This window comes from Antennarius striatus, chromosome 12 (genome assembly GCF_040054535.1).
Source record: "Antennarius striatus isolate MH-2024 chromosome 12, ASM4005453v1, whole genome shotgun sequence".
Taxonomy (NCBI): Eukaryota; Metazoa; Chordata; class Actinopteri; order Lophiiformes; family Antennariidae; genus Antennarius; species Antennarius striatus.
The window spans coordinates 10912237-10928020 of record NC_090787.1 but is presented as its reverse complement, the minus strand read 5'-3'; the positions used below and the strand labels follow the sequence as shown (position 1 = coordinate 10928020).

General features: G+C 39.1%; 1 protein-coding gene across 1 annotated transcript; it reads left to right on the top strand.

The window, feature by feature from the left end:
* Positions 1–12074: 12074 nt before the first annotated feature.
* Positions 12075–15037, top strand: vgll3 (vestigial-like family member 3). The gene is made up of 4 exons (XM_068329260.1): positions 12075–12215; positions 13340–13682; positions 13764–14303; positions 14413–15037. Exons 1-4 carry the CDS (start codon positions 12111–12113, stop codon positions 14451–14453), a joined length of 1029 nt encoding a protein of 342 aa, XP_068185361.1. The 5' UTR covers positions 12075–12110; the 3' UTR covers positions 14454–15037.
* Positions 15038–15784: the final 747 nt, after the last annotated feature.

Here is a 15784-nt window from a genome sequence, read left to right as displayed (position 1 = left end):
ATGATCAACTTTTATAAATTGAAACACAAATAACAAATAAAATGTCTCCTCTGTTTTTCCATTTTGTCTGTTTACCCGCATCACACTCTCCTCTTTTCCCTTCCACTTTTTTTTAAACAATCTGTCTCTCTCATTCTCCTCTTTGTAATGTAGCCTGGGGCTAACAGACTTGTAATGTTAAGGCACTAACTGCCGGATATATGGACACACACACATAGAAATGTGGGAGACATTCATGTGTGAAATGAGATCTCTGCACAATCAGTGGGAGTTGCAGCCATAAAGCGCATCAAGATTTTCAGTTTTAAGGTATCATCTGACACTTGCCGCAAATCCTTTTGTGTGGTGTGATAATGAAACAAAGAATTGAGTCCAGCAGGGATGGACCTTTATTGCTTAAAACAGACAAGTGCTGACTGATATTTTACATCTAAAAACAACATGGCCATTTTTATCCCTAATAGCAGCAAAAATATTTGATCATTATCTGTGTTTCTAATCACGTTTTATCCTTGTAAAATGTATATTCTGTAGTTTACACTTGCCTTATAATAATAAAAACTTTTTTAGTGTACTTCAGCATGTTTCATTAGACATTTTCTATTGATGGTAATATATAAGCAATAGTATGACCGATAATATAGATTCCTCTGTTTTTCTACCTTTTCATTTTGCAATATAATTTCAAAGTAGATCACCCAAGTCTCCTTGGAATGTAAATCTCATTCCCTTTATTTATAAGCATAAATCCTGACTCATAATGGGACATAAGACAGGGGTATGTTTACAGCCCTCTCTACACGCCTGACATGCAAGCAGGCTGAAATATGTTTGTATGCAAAGACAGAATGAGGCGAGAGGCTGTGATGGGAGACACGGGATTTCAACAGTACTCCTCCTGTCTGATGGATGGATGCTTAACTGCGACCCAAATGGAGAGAGACAGATAGGAGAATGCAAGGAAGGTACAGTGAGTACCAGGGGGATAAAAGGAGGAGCGAAATAGAGGGCAAATTCAAAAAGAGGAAGAGATGGGAAAATCAAACCACAAGCATAGCAGAGGCAGACCTTTTCCTTTTTTCTTTTTTTTTAAAGATTTAAGCTGTGATGCTAAATTGCAAATGATTTAGAGTTTCTGGTAGGCATAATCTGATGCTACTGGACAGAGCCAGGTTAACTGATTACTTTTCCTCCTCACCTTCTCACACTTTCTCTCTATCCATCTCTTCTTTCCCATCCATCAAAGTCTGATGGCTGGGAGACACTTTGATCCAGTCATCAAACTGTTGCCAATAAACATGTAATTTTCCAAAATGACAACCATTCATTCATTCAACTTCCTATCCACCTTGTAGGTCAGAGAGGGGTACACCCTGGACGAGATGCCAGCTTTTTGCAGGGCAACCTGAAAGACAACCATTCATTCTAACACTCACACCCACAGATAATTTGGAGTGATCAATTCATCTAAATTGCATGTTTTTGGAGGTGGGAGGAAGCAGGATAACCAGGGGGAACCCACACAGACACAGGGACAACACAAACACAAACATAAACTACAAACTCAGTATAGAGAGGAATCGAACGTGGAACCATTCCTTTAAAAAATAAAATAAAATATCCATCTTTAACATTTGGAGGATGTCATAGCATAACAATCTACTGCGTATCTATGAGAAATATGGCATCTAAAGTAACAACATGATATTTTTCTAAACCTGATGTGTTTGTGAAGTTGTGAAGAGGCTTTAGAACATATGGAAGAAAGCAGGTGGTGGAGACATTTGGGAGAGAAGGAGGGATGGTAGAAAGCAGGAAGCCAGCAGTGGGGGAGGCAGGGGGGCAGGGAGTTTGGGGTGGTCTAATAAATCGAGTGAGTGACTCCACTCATTTCTGCCCATGGGACAAATCTGGTCCCGCTTACCAGCACAGTAGAGCATCAGGGAATTGTGGGTAATGAGAGATTATTCTCCCCTGTAGTGTTTGCTCATCATCATTGCCACTCACAACCTCACCAGTCTCCAACGAAGTACACACAACCCCCGAAGACAAGCAGGCAGTTTTAGCATTTAGATGCAGGTGCAGGGGTTATTAAAATGAACAAGTGCAGACAAACACATGAAGGCAGGAACATGCCCATCTTACAGACATGGTTTTGCGAGGAAGGTTAAACAGTGAGTTTTTATTGTTTAAATCTGCTGCTGGCACCAATTTTAGATGTTCCACTCAGTGAGGTACACGGTTCAATGATACCCTCTTTTATCCACAGGTCTTTTTTGCCTGAGGAGGCCAATCTGTCTGAGGGAGATCCTACATGCATCATGCATGTCGAACACTCTTCCACCTTCTCTATTTTCTCCCTCTCTTATGTCTCTCCAGTCCACGGTCCTCCTCGCCCTGGAGCCAGGTTGTGGCCAGCAGAAGTGGGCTGGTGGTCCCAGCAGGGGCCGAGGCTCAGACACACCATTAGCATGAGGGAATTAGAGTCATTACACTTGGAAGGGCAAGGTAGGACGAGTCTTTCGCTCTGCGGAGTAGGAAAGAGGTTTGAGAAGCTGTGTGATGGAGGAAATGGACAAGCTTTATTAATCAAGTAATTAAGAAATATGCATTTAATCTGAAGTGCATGGGTGTATTTAAAATGATACTAGATATTTAAATGTGAATAAGGTGCGGTTGGTTTAGATACAGGAGATGTATTATATTTCATAGGAATTTAGTATACATCACTATTAAGCAAAGCATATGAGAATTTGTGATGCAATGTGCCCATTGTTAGCACTTTCAGTGGTGGACAGGTTTTTCTACCATGCTACTGTGTATCTTACTTCTGTTCAATAGCATTGAGTAATAGGATAATAATAGATAATAGGATAGTTATTACATTTCTCCACAAGTCATTTTACAAACCAGATGTAGAAACTTTCCATCCAAACTTTCGAAAAGTAACAGAACAAAATGTCACAGAGAGGATTGTGTGCTTAATTCCACACATATTAAAAGCATGAACCCCACACATAAACAGTTTATTTTTTCCAATTAACATTGAATTTTCAGCCCGTAAATTTAAGTATACATCCGGCTTCTTTTTAAAAGGAAAATTGCTCTCCTTTTGACCCTCCAAAGGGTACACACATCAACATCCTTTCCATCAACATGACCAGGTCCTTGAGTCTCAATCAACTCATTAATTCCTGTCGAGCAACCGCGATAATTTCATTTATCCTTATACATGCACAATATGAGTTAAAACTGGAGAATGGACCAAGTAATTATCTGCTCTTTAAGCGAGGTCAGTGTGTTGACTCTGAGGGAACCCAATATCCACTGGTCACTGTCAGACACACAACCACCCATGCTGTGAAGGAAGCTTCTTACTTTGTCTGCTTTTTGCAATTAAAACTCTCATTTCCATTTATAAGACATGCAGTGAGAACACTTAAAACAGCCTATCTGAGACAGTTGAGATAATTTCAAGGCTTATGTTTTACAAAAAGAAAAAAAAAGCTCTTGTAGCCATTAGTTTTCCATTTGTTTTAACAGGGAGAATCTCATTCTATTAACTTACAAATTACTTTTTCTCATTAGAAAACACACTGGTGCAATGCAAATGATCCCATCACTTTGTTTTGTGTCTCACTTGAGAAATTAATTATACACTAAGACACTTGTTCTGGTTTTAAAGAACAGAACAGGCATTTCTTGTGATTTATGCAGCAGGAAGAGATTTTTTTGGAATACATAAGTGAGTGAATTTTAATAAACACTCACATTGTATCACTTTATGCACTTGAAAATGCACTAATGATTCTTTAATTAGGCTTTGTTTGAACTCCTCCCCCACCTCTCACTTCACACTAATTTGGCAACTCCATGAAATTATCCCTTTAAATGTACAGACAATATGTTTAGAACCAGTTTTTTTTCCTCATCAATAAAGCTGTAAATGTTGGTTAATAGGATTTACTGAGAATAAATGAATAAAAACCATATTCTCACAGCTCAGTGAATTCCATGTCGTTGATTGCCTGTGAATCTTCTGTATACACAAGCAAACCTGGTTGTTCATTTGCCTAAATGTATGTCATCTTCATCCTCTTCTTCATTATTGTCATCATTATTATCTTCAGGCCATCTGGAGAGTCAGCTGAGGCAGGTGTGTGTTCCTACATGCTCTCTATGGAGCTAAAGAATTAAAGCAGCAGCACCAGAAAACTCATGATGCTGCAGTCTGCTTAATGCGAGATATCATCATGGACGCACGGCGTTATTTCACACCTGCCTAAAGAGTGCAGCATACGTTTGCAAAGACAGATTTGTCAATTTGTCAAGGTTTTTTTTTTTTTTTGGCGGGGGGGGGGGGGCGTTGTGGGGTTGAAAAAATAATGTATTCATGATGTGAAAATTGTTTCTAATTTTCAAATCCATCTTCTCCGATCAGGGAGGCTTGGACCTTTCACGTTGTTTCTTTTGGTACTGGGATTCAAATCTGGTGCACACACACACACACACACACTTGTGACCTGTTTTTTTGGTTTTGTTTGTTTCTTCGATTGTATTACCCAAACCTGCTTCCTCTAAAGAACCTAACTCATTTAAAGTGTGTCTACGAGTCAAAGTAGTGAAAGTCTATTAGGCATGTAAAAGGTCTTTAGATCTGAAACACTGGAGGGGTCCCTCTCTCTTTGAGCAGCAGGAAAAGCAAACACTTCTCTAAATCCATTTAAATTTTTGTCCCTTCCTTAATCCCCCCGCCCTCTAAAAAAAATCCCCTAATAATCATCTCAGTGGCTCATTAAAGAGCAGAGGAGTGGAGGCACAGGCTGCTCCAGATGTGAGTGGAAACCCCCTGAAGGACAGTATCTGTGTCAGAGAACTCCTCTTGTAATAGGGACTATCAAGTGCTCATAATTGAGTATTTGACTGCACATGTACAGTATATCATAGCAGTATAAATTGGATGTTTTTGATACTTCCTGCACTGTCTCTAGGCATCACTCTGAGTGCTCCAGTGCCCCACTTACAACACAACTGGGGACCAGATTTCCTCTGTGACAACACTAGATGGAGATCTGCACAAGTCTACAGTCATTCTCTTTGTCTGTGGGTGTCCTCAGGTCCAGACATGCACACAATTTGTTCTGCTGACACGGTCTAAAAATGAACAACACAAGACTCTGCACGAATCAGTTATATCCTTCCCCACTGAATATGCATGATGGTTTATTCATTGTAGAATTAATTGTCGATTTGATGACATAGTGGCTGTCAATATTACTATTCTTTAAAACCTTTTTCCTCAACAACGTGTGAACTCATTCAACAATTATCATTCTCATCCCCTTTAACCCATTTGAATATCTGTATCTGTAGAAACCCTACCCTACCCTTTTATAAAGATTTTGCTTGATACAGGACATTTATGGAAATTAGCAATGCTGGAGAAAGCCTCTTCATTATTTAGTGTCTTTAAAAGAATCAAAAACTTCTGGGTCATCAGCAATCAACTGTTTTTCTCACTTGCAGCTCCTTTTTTAAAAACTAATATTTTACAGTCAGAATTTCTCTGTCAGATTTATGCTCTTATTATCTGGCGATGTTTATTGAAATACTGTCAAAGCTCTTCCAAAAGATTTTGAAATTCCTGCCGTCTTTTTCCCTCTGAAGGCTGCCCCACTTCCATCTAGGCAAATTGCATCATCAGCTTGTAAATGAATAATTCACTGCCTCTCTGAAATCAAAGTGAATGAAACATGAGTGGAAATGGTGAGGATCTTATTCATTTGCTGTAGACCCTGGGGTCCCATCAGACCTGGTAACTTGCTTGGAGAACAGGTACAGGACATGCATTATAAATCTTCCTGGTGTCTCACCAAAGTATTTGGAAAGTACCATTGTACTTTTATTAATAATCCTGGATCCATATCATTTTTCAGGTAATCCTCAATTTCTAATCATATGCTTTTCTCTTCAGAGTCCACCTTTCCACAAACATTCATTGAAGTGCATTCAAAATATCTAATAAAATTAAGATAACAACGCTCAGTGCAAAAAGTTACCTACAAAAAGTCACGTAAAATGTATTTGACCACATATGAAAGCAGTTCAGTTGTCATTGGAAATGTTTTTTTTTTGTTTTGTTTTCTCACCACCATTAAAATATTCTGATTCCTATCACATTCAAAACGTCTTTATTTAGTAAATCCATGCCAAGATGTAACTTGGCGTGAAGTTAAAACTTGGCACCAAGCACTGTGAGAGTTGACAGAAGAGAAGAAGAGAAGAAGAATGACACCAGGTTTGGGAACCAGGTTTGACTGAGGAGATGGAGAGAGAAAGAGCAACTGCAAATCCTGACAAGAAGTCTTAACAGACTGAGCAGCTAATGCCCAAAATAACCAGTTCCAAATCAACTTAAGTTTTCTGTAAAATTTCCATTGCAATCCATCAAGCACTTTTTACATAATGGATAAGAATGCTAAATTTTATTGCAATGTTGTAAAAAGTGAAATGTTTTTTTCCTTGGCAGACTCTCCAATCTAATTTCATGGCAAACCAGGGGTATGTTCTTACTTCCAGACTACTTTCCTTGTAGAAATGTTGATGCTTTATGGTCCTTTGGGTGTTCTTTTCATGCTGTGAACTTATTAATTTAGCACAAAAACGTTCCAGGTTAGTGTTAGGAAAATGTCTCCTTTTGTGTTAAAATTTTTGGTGAATAAAATTGGTTGCACAATATCCTGATGTCTCCTTGTAACTGGTTTGACCATTGTAAAGGGTTCTTGTGTCTTTAGAAATATGCATCTCTGCTGACTCAAAGATGTTTGGAAAATGTCCACATACTCTTAACTGAACTGTAATCTTGAATAGTTACTACCAAATGCAATTCGCCACATATTTAACAGTTTTCCCAATAAAATGCCCTCATGAATTCAATTCGTTGTGATTTTTATTTTTATTTTTAACTATTTCAGACAAACTATATATTGCATTGTTCATTGTGGGGCAAAAACATAATTTAAAATTGTTAGTACTGTTACATTGCTTTATTATAATGTAATTGTGTGACAGACACTTGTCCGAGTCCTTTTGTAACCTGATCACTAAAAATAGAAATTACACTATCTGTCTTAACTGCAGAGGTTGTGTAGAGCAAAGTGTCATGTCAGAGCTTCACCAACAGGTGGGAGCAAACAGCTCAACTCTGTCGGTCAGGGCGCTTCACACAGATATGAAATTGATCATCAACAGTAACAGTAATAAGAAATCACCCTGAAATGACATAGCACCCAGCATGTCTGATATTATGCTTTATTATATTATACGTTCATATAATTTATTATTCTTATTTGACGTTTATTTAACCAGGAAAATAGCCTAATTAAAATTAAAAATTTCTTTTTCAAGAGTGCCCTCACCAAGATAGGTAGCAGACAAGACAGATGCAGCTCCTTTGGTTTTTGACCGGAAAAAAGGGTGTCCCATTCATACTAAACATAAAACTGTATGAGGTATATACTACTAAAACATGAGATTTTTTAAGGTTTAATTATTGGAAAACAAATGAGAGACTGGCGTTGTGTAGACCAATAACACTTCTAAGATAGAATTCAGTGTTAGCCAAAATATTTTGCAAATAAAGCAGAGCATGCTCAAAACAATCTAAACAAATAACAAGGCAGTCAGAGACTACATCCCGAGACACCCCTGAATTCACCCCTGAATTCAAAATTTTACCTTAACCCACTTTCATAATGGTCGCAGAAATGAATTCTATATTGTACTATTGAGTATCTGGCTTTTAATTTCACATTATTAAGTTGACTACTGCTAGAAGTATACTGGAGCACACAGACTCAGGACAACATACAATATTGTTCTGGGCATTAAAAATGTATAAAAGTGAAAATTTGACATCACATAGTTTTTCAAGGTCAAGTTTTCAATCTAATTTTGATCCCCTTGCATCCTTGAATATAACGCCTTTTGTTTCGTCTTTCTGTCTTATCCGGTTCCTGAGATATGTGCAAATAATTGTACAAAAGTTTAAATTTGACCTTGACCTAGTGTTCTCAAGGTCAAGGTCATCATCTCATTTTCATCCCCTTTGCCGCCCAAGTAATGTGCTTTTTCTTTCATCTTTCTGAAGATATTTGGTGGACAGACGGAAGAACACACAAACACTGACAAGTACAATACATCACCGCTTTGCGGGATGTTAAAACTATGCACAAGAACTAAGACATTACACTGACATTACAAGACCAAAAACGCTGTATGAAAATTTGATTTGTCCACTCAATGAAAGTATAAGAAATTTAAAAAAAAACATTAAGAAACTACAAATTTCCGAGTTTGAGATCAATAAAGTATATCTGTCTATCTAGCTAAATGTATAAACAGATGTTTTACAGACAGCTCTGCATGACAGCAAAGAGAATGAAAGCTGAGTTCTGCAGAATGGAACTCACAGCAGGCAGGGAAGTTCTAGGAGGAACAATAATTTGATGTTATGCAAAACTGCTTCTGAGAGGGATTAGAGCATCCTGGAACATCAACGTTTGAAGCAGGAGAATGCTGAATTACAGGTGAGCTCCTGCAACTTATTTCAGAGGAGGTCTAAGGATCAGAATAAAAAAGCTGGTGCTGAATGTTGTTGCCATTGCAAATAAAACAGCAGATACCCATTATCAGATAATCTCAAATAGTATTCTCTTCAGACACTTACCCTTAAGTTCCATTACGGGATGAAAAAAGTACCAGTGAACACCTGCTTTTCCTCACAAACTCTATTAAAACCTTGTCTCTCACATGAACACAGTTCCCACCACAAATCAAAATTAGACAAAAACAAGCATAAAAGTCTTTGTGCTTATTACAATAAGGAAAAACATGGCAATCAATATCTATTCTGTTAAAACCCAATTGAATTCCTAAATGTTCTTTAGATAAGACCACTCGGGGAGGCAAAGAACCTCCCTGAAACAACCGACAGTGTTAGGAGGTCATAATTAAACATGCCACGTTTTTGTTTTGAGGAGCTCATAGTTAAAAAGCAGAAGTTGAGCAGCATCTGGAGCTTGTCTTCAACCTCAAAAAGAGGATACAGATACCCCTGAAATAAATCCTACTTCCACAGACCCTCACTTCTCTGGATCTAACCTTAAACATAACCACCACTCCCTGGAAAACTCCTTCTCTTTCCTTCCCCAACATTAATGTGTATTTATATGTGTATAAATATGTATTATTTATAAAGTTAATAAATAAAATCTATAGACTTTGATCAACTGGCCTCCCTCTTCGCTGCAGATGAAGTCCAGTATTTTGGACTAGTTTCCATACAACTGCTTCAGTCATTAGTGACAAATGGATAAACCAGACATGACAGTCTGTCAAGATTTGGATTAAGAGTTTGAGGACAGTATCTTCAGCCTGTTTATGACCAAAAAAAAATCATACTGTCTGTTTGGGCTCAAGCATAAAAGGCAATCAATAGCATATAGCTGCCAAGTACAACAGTTGTCTTGATACATGTTTGTTTGCTGGTTGGCTAATTGGCTATTTTTCGTTGTTGTTTTTTATTAGTTTATTGGTTGTTTCACAACATTTTCCCATAATACAAATATAATTATTTTTTCTACTGTTTTTTCACTAGGTCTATAACAGTGTAAATTGTCTTGTAAAGTCAGAAATGTTTTGTAGATAAAATGTTAACTTGAAAGGTCACAGCTGACAAACTAGCATGGTGTTTTAGTTGACAAAAAGTAGACTTTCTTACATGACAAAAGATGGAAATGGGTGGAACATGTCCCATCACACCATGAACACAACAGGTTTCAGCTGATTGTTGCCACAGAGTTCAGAATTCACCCAGAAAACCAGACACAAGAGCAGCTGGTGTCCACACACATCACTCTGATGAAATGCCCTGTCATCCCATTTACTTTCACTCTAGTAACACTGAGCATGTCACATAACCAAATCGCACCAAAGTAAAGGAAGTCCTGTACTTCCCTGGCCCCTCAGCAACCAGAAGTACAGTAGATGAGATGAACAGTTTTCAGACAGACTGGAAGTAAATATAGATATAAAAAATAATGTTCTAATTGACCTGGAACAACCCCTCTTCTCTCTCTCTGATCCCTGAAATCAGCTTGAAACAAATATAATATTCTATACCCATTTGAACAAAAATGTGTTTACTTACATTCAACAAAAGGTCGGTGTTTTAAATGAATTGATGTTTTTGTCTACAGAATTCACACCAAAATTGGATCCTAAGTGATGGAACTTGCTCAAATATGATGACATTGTTCATGCTTCATTACATTCCGCGAAGCTGTGATGTATTGTAATTGTCAGTGTTCATGTGTCCGTCCGTCTGTCTGTCCATTTGTCAACCAAATATCTTCACAACCGTTGTGGATAAAAAGATGAAACAAAAAGCACATTACTCAGGCAGCAAAGGGGATGAAAATGAGATGATGACGTTGACCTTGAGAAAACTAGGTCAAGGTCAAATTTCAACTTATGTACACTCAGAAATAAGATTGAAAGACGAGGGAGAAGGCCAGTGTGATTAGATCCAAGCTAGTGCTTTGATCTATGAAAGTGGGTCAGACCACTAGCTTTGATCTTTGACCTATGCAAGTAGGTCAGGGTAAAATTTTGAATTCAGGGGTGTTGCGGGATGTTGCAGTCTGTGATTGCCTTGGTTCTATCATGACCTATTTTGCACATATTTCAGAAACCGGATAAGATAGAAAGACGAAACAAAAGGCGTTATATTCAGGGAGGCAATGGATGAAAATTAGATCACACACTTGACCTTGAAAAACTAGGTCAAGGTCACATTTTCACTTTTATACCTTTTTAGGTACACATCTCTGAAACCTCATGACAAATAGAATGCACCAGTTACATGTTGGATCATGGGCCTTTTATTAAATTACCCTGACTTATGACAGTAGGTCAGGGTAAAATTTTGAATTCAGGGTTGTCGCAGGATGTTGCAGTCTCTGACTGCATTATTTAAACTGTATGTGGTTCCAGAGCAGTTATTCACAAAACAAGGTCAACAATCCCTTTCCATACAAACAAGATACTGAACCTTAGGCCTCCTGATCACATTCTGTCTCTGTACAGTAGATACGAATAAGTACCATATCTCATGATCAGCGTGTAAATTGGAGAACTACTTTTAATGGTCAACATGGTTAATTTTCTTTTTTTAACAAAAGTCCTGGTGGGGACTTTTTTTAAATTCTTCAAATACTGATTCCAATATTTCATGACCTTGTACTGTAGTTCAGACAGAAAAAAGTCACTGAAGAAACTGTCTGAAAGGAAACATTCAGGGCTATAAACTTTATGGCCAAAGCAACTGGACACTCATATGAATACTTGAAACAACCTATTCGGAAAATAAAATAACTAATAATAATAATAATAATAATAATAATAATAATAATAATAATAATAGTAATAATACGCGTGAAAGAATGTCTGCTGGTCCAAATCTTCTGTTCTGCGTTCCCAAAGTCTCTGCCCTTTGACACGCAGTCCTGGTGTGGTATGTCGTCTATAAAGTCCAAATAAGAGCTACAGTATCTTAAGTTCGTTTTAATGAATGAGTTCCAGCCACGGGGATACAACCTTAGACCCGTGGCTGGAGTCTTAATAGCTTGCTAAACTTTTCTGCAACTTACAGGCCCTTCCCCAGTAGGCGTGCGCAAATGGCCCCAACCCTCTCTAAATATAACTCCTCTCCAGTAATAGGCTACTCAATACTCACCCAATCAGAAGCGGTGTGCAAACTTGTCAGGGAAGTTTTTTTCTTCTTCTTCTTTTACAAGATACAGTGCGTTTGTCTCAAACAGTTTTGTCCCATTTTGTGGTGGTGGAGCGAACAGCGGGAGACGCATTGTGTGTATGCAAACTGGAACGACATGGCCATTGTGCGCGTTTGGCCATATATGGAGGAGCCGATGACTCGGAGGATACAGCCCGTCTGAAGTCTCGGGATCAGGAGCGGTGGGTCGCCCTCGCCTTCTGTCGTGCGCGTTTCTCTCCTCCGACTGTGTCATTAGCCGCTCCGGTCTGTCGCTATGAGCTGCCTGGATGTGATGTACCACCAAAGCTATGGAGCGCACTACCTCCCCACAGCGGCGTACAAAGCCACCTACTTCAACCACCATAACCAGCAGCAACAGGTGAGGCAGCAACCGTGCGTTGTTTTTTTTTGGTAGACTGAAGTTTTTTTTATTGTATTTTATTTTAATTTCAGTAGAGGATATAGTATATAGATATATAGGATATAGATCTCTGTGTTTTCAGATCGTAAAAGGCATTTAACTTTATAAACAATAATTTGTTATAACAAGTGCGAAAATAACAGAAATATCAAAAGATGAATAATGTGATCTGACCGATGTATTTTACTACAGCAGCAATATCTCAAAGTTACCATGTTACTTCATTTATAGATGTTTTTTCCCAAAAAAAAATTTTTTTTAATGTGTCGGACTTTTGAGGCTGGCCGGGCACCACAATCAAACTGACAAAAAGCCTCTTGACTCCAGATTCAGTTTTGAATGATTAAATTCCATTCTTTACTCTCGTTATTCAACGTAGGTCAGGCGTAATGACACGGAACTATTAATCCTGCGGTCAAATGGTGATGTAATGACAGTCAGACCGTCACTCAGGAATGTGGATCAGGGGTAAAGAGATTTTTGAATGCAGTATATGCAGAACACCACTATTCTCACACAAACACTAAGCGTGATCAGAGAAAATAATCGCAGAGAAACTGAATATTTCTTTCTGATAAGTGTTAGCAGCAACAACATCCACATAATACGCCTGCTTCCTTTCTTCCTCCGTGCCGCCATACAGTCATCCACACAGCTGTAATTGTGCCTTGACTTTAGCAATGGGAAACATAACTTTAAGCATATTGACACTGTCTCTATCTGGCCTATCTGCCACTCTCTGTGTCTCTCTTTCTCTTTCCTTGTTCTTATCTTCCTTTGATTTCTTTTCCACCCAACCGGTCGAGGCGGATGGCCGCCCAAAAGAGCCTGGGTCCTGCCCGGAGTTTCTTCCTCATCGAGGGAGTTTTTCCCCACCACTGTCGCTTATGCTTGCTCTTGAGGGTTCAGTTGGGTTTCTCTGTCTGTTAAAGCGCTTTGAAATGTCTGTTGCCATGATTAAGCGCTATATGAATAAAACTTGATTGATTGATTAATAAAAAAAATCCCCATCCGACGCAGCTTTAATAAAATGAAAATAAAAGTGTAATGAATTCCTGGTTGTGTCCTGTCTCTTCTTGCAGAGAAGGCTGAATGTGTGCCATAAAATGCAGGAGCAGCAGCAGCAAGTCGGAGTTAGAGGCATGCTTTCCAGGGATCATGTTCACGGCCAGGGTCCTGTAGCTCCAGGAACCGAATCGGGACGGCCATCAACGTTTGAATCGGAACTGAAGGATGCTCAACCAGCAGAAGCAGAGTACTTGAGCTCCCGGTGTGTTTTGTTCACCTATTTCCAAGGTGATATCAGTGATGTTGTAGACGAGCACTTCTCCCGAGCGCTCAGTCAGTCCAGCACCTTCAACAGTGAGATCAAACCAATAAGAGTGACTCAATCATTGGCCTCAGCCCCCGCCGGCTCGTGGAAAGGTGAGCATCAAGGTGAGCGCTAGAGTTGTTTCTGTGGAAGTGTTGATGAAGCTAAAAATCTGAATGATGCGTTGGTTTCAGATGGTGGGTCTCTCTCTGAGGGTCAGAGCAGCTCGGCGTGGAGCAGCACCTATCCAGCCCAGACCAGTTCTTGCCTCCCCTCTGTGTCTGTTTCAGTCCATCCAGACTTTTCTTCAAGCCCAGTTTCATTCAGCCATCCAGATGGAGGTCTGTGGGCCGACCACATGCTCTCAAAGGGAAATCTCCCTCCTCCAGCCACCTTCTCGGATAACTGGACCTATAGCCTGAACCCACAGAGCACAAGTGGCTACCCCAATGTCCACAACATCTACCATTCTCACCCCCACATCCACGGTCGGCACCATCACTCGATGCTTCACTCCTACCCGACGCACAGCCCAGCGTTGGATGCTAGGTTTAATCCTCTGCTGCGGCCCACTATCAGGACCCACAGCCAGCCAACAGCCGACACAGGGAGTTCTCCACACAGCGAGGTGGTGAAGACTGAGATGGACACCCCCACCAGCAGTCCTGCCACGACTACCTCTGTCACATGGACCCCCTCAGCCCTCCATGGATCCTTGGAGGTATATGACTCAGGTAGATACCACAAAACAAGATCAACAGAATAAATGCACTTGATAAACTTTATGTATATTCTCACACATTGCACAATAATAATTTCACATCATTTCTTTCTTCCTTGCAGCTCTTGATCAGACCAAAGCAAAGACGTCAGTTTGGTTCTAACTGATTCATCATCAACTCACACCAAAAAGGACCTACTGTACGACTCCATCAATGTATGGGCCCATCACCAGCACTATAATGTACGATGCAGGTTGTGATAGAAGGCTTGCCGTAGCTCAGACTATGAATCCTGCACAGTTTCGACTCATCATGGACATGAACTCAGGCTTTGGACTTTAATGACAGTGATGTGATGCTGTGGCCGCAGGTCTTTGAAGGACAGTACAGACTACTAGCTTTAAAAAAACATTTTTTCAAAAGGAGGCCTCTTATCTCCATCAGCGCAAAGCTTCATTTCTTTTTCATGCAATGTGAGACCAAATGGTTCTGTTTCAAGAGCTTCATTATGATCCACATTTTTTGTACAGTACCTGGTTGTTTACAGCTGTAGATGCATTATATTGTATGAGAATGAGTGAGTGTGTGTGTACAGTTCTGCTGTTCTTTGTTGTTTGCTGGATGCTCTTTGCAAAAATGTTTGCCTGAATTCTCCCTTACTATCTGGCCTCCGGTTTGTTGTGTAGTATAAATATTGATGCTGTACATGTAAATAACAAATAAATAAAAAAAATTGCTGAATATTATTTGCAAGTGTAGATTCCTTTTTAGACATAATTTTGTACGCTCCAAAAGGTGAAATACTTTCTGACCAGATTCTTTTATAGTATTAAGCACATCAAAGTCTGTTTTTTTTAGTTTATAGGTACAAATTCTTGCTCTCAAATGGGATAAATTTGTTTTGCAACTTATCATACTTTACTTTCCCATTACATCCTATTAAATGATTATTTGTCTTGTTCTATAAAATTGGAAAGAATGTCATTTCAGTATTGTAACATCAAGTGTGATGCAACCTGGCTGAATATTTGCAGTTATAGGAAAAATATTGTTGAGCACTTGATTCAAATCCAGACCTTGGAACATTCTGCAAGGAGATATCTGCAATCCTGCAAAGGATAAGTGGTTTTAGAAATTTCTGATCAGACATACTAAAATTTCTTCTCTAGAGCCTTCATGCAGCTAGTGTATAATAAATGATAGAACTAACAGAAATAGCTAGGGGCAAGTCCTGACAATCGAGGTAGGTAAGTTGATAACTGAAGACAGACCCATGACTTTACAGCAGCTGCAGACATTCTTCAATAACTGGTGATTTTATTTCAACATGTTTTTTTCATAAACACTAACCCATCTGATCTGAGCTGCTGCTCAAAGACAAGATATTTATTATTTATAAGATTTAGTAACTTGAAGGTTCCCACAAAGACACTGGTTAACAGAATACTGTAGGCCCCATCATGCACCAGACAGGAGCTGAGGTCTCGCGCAAA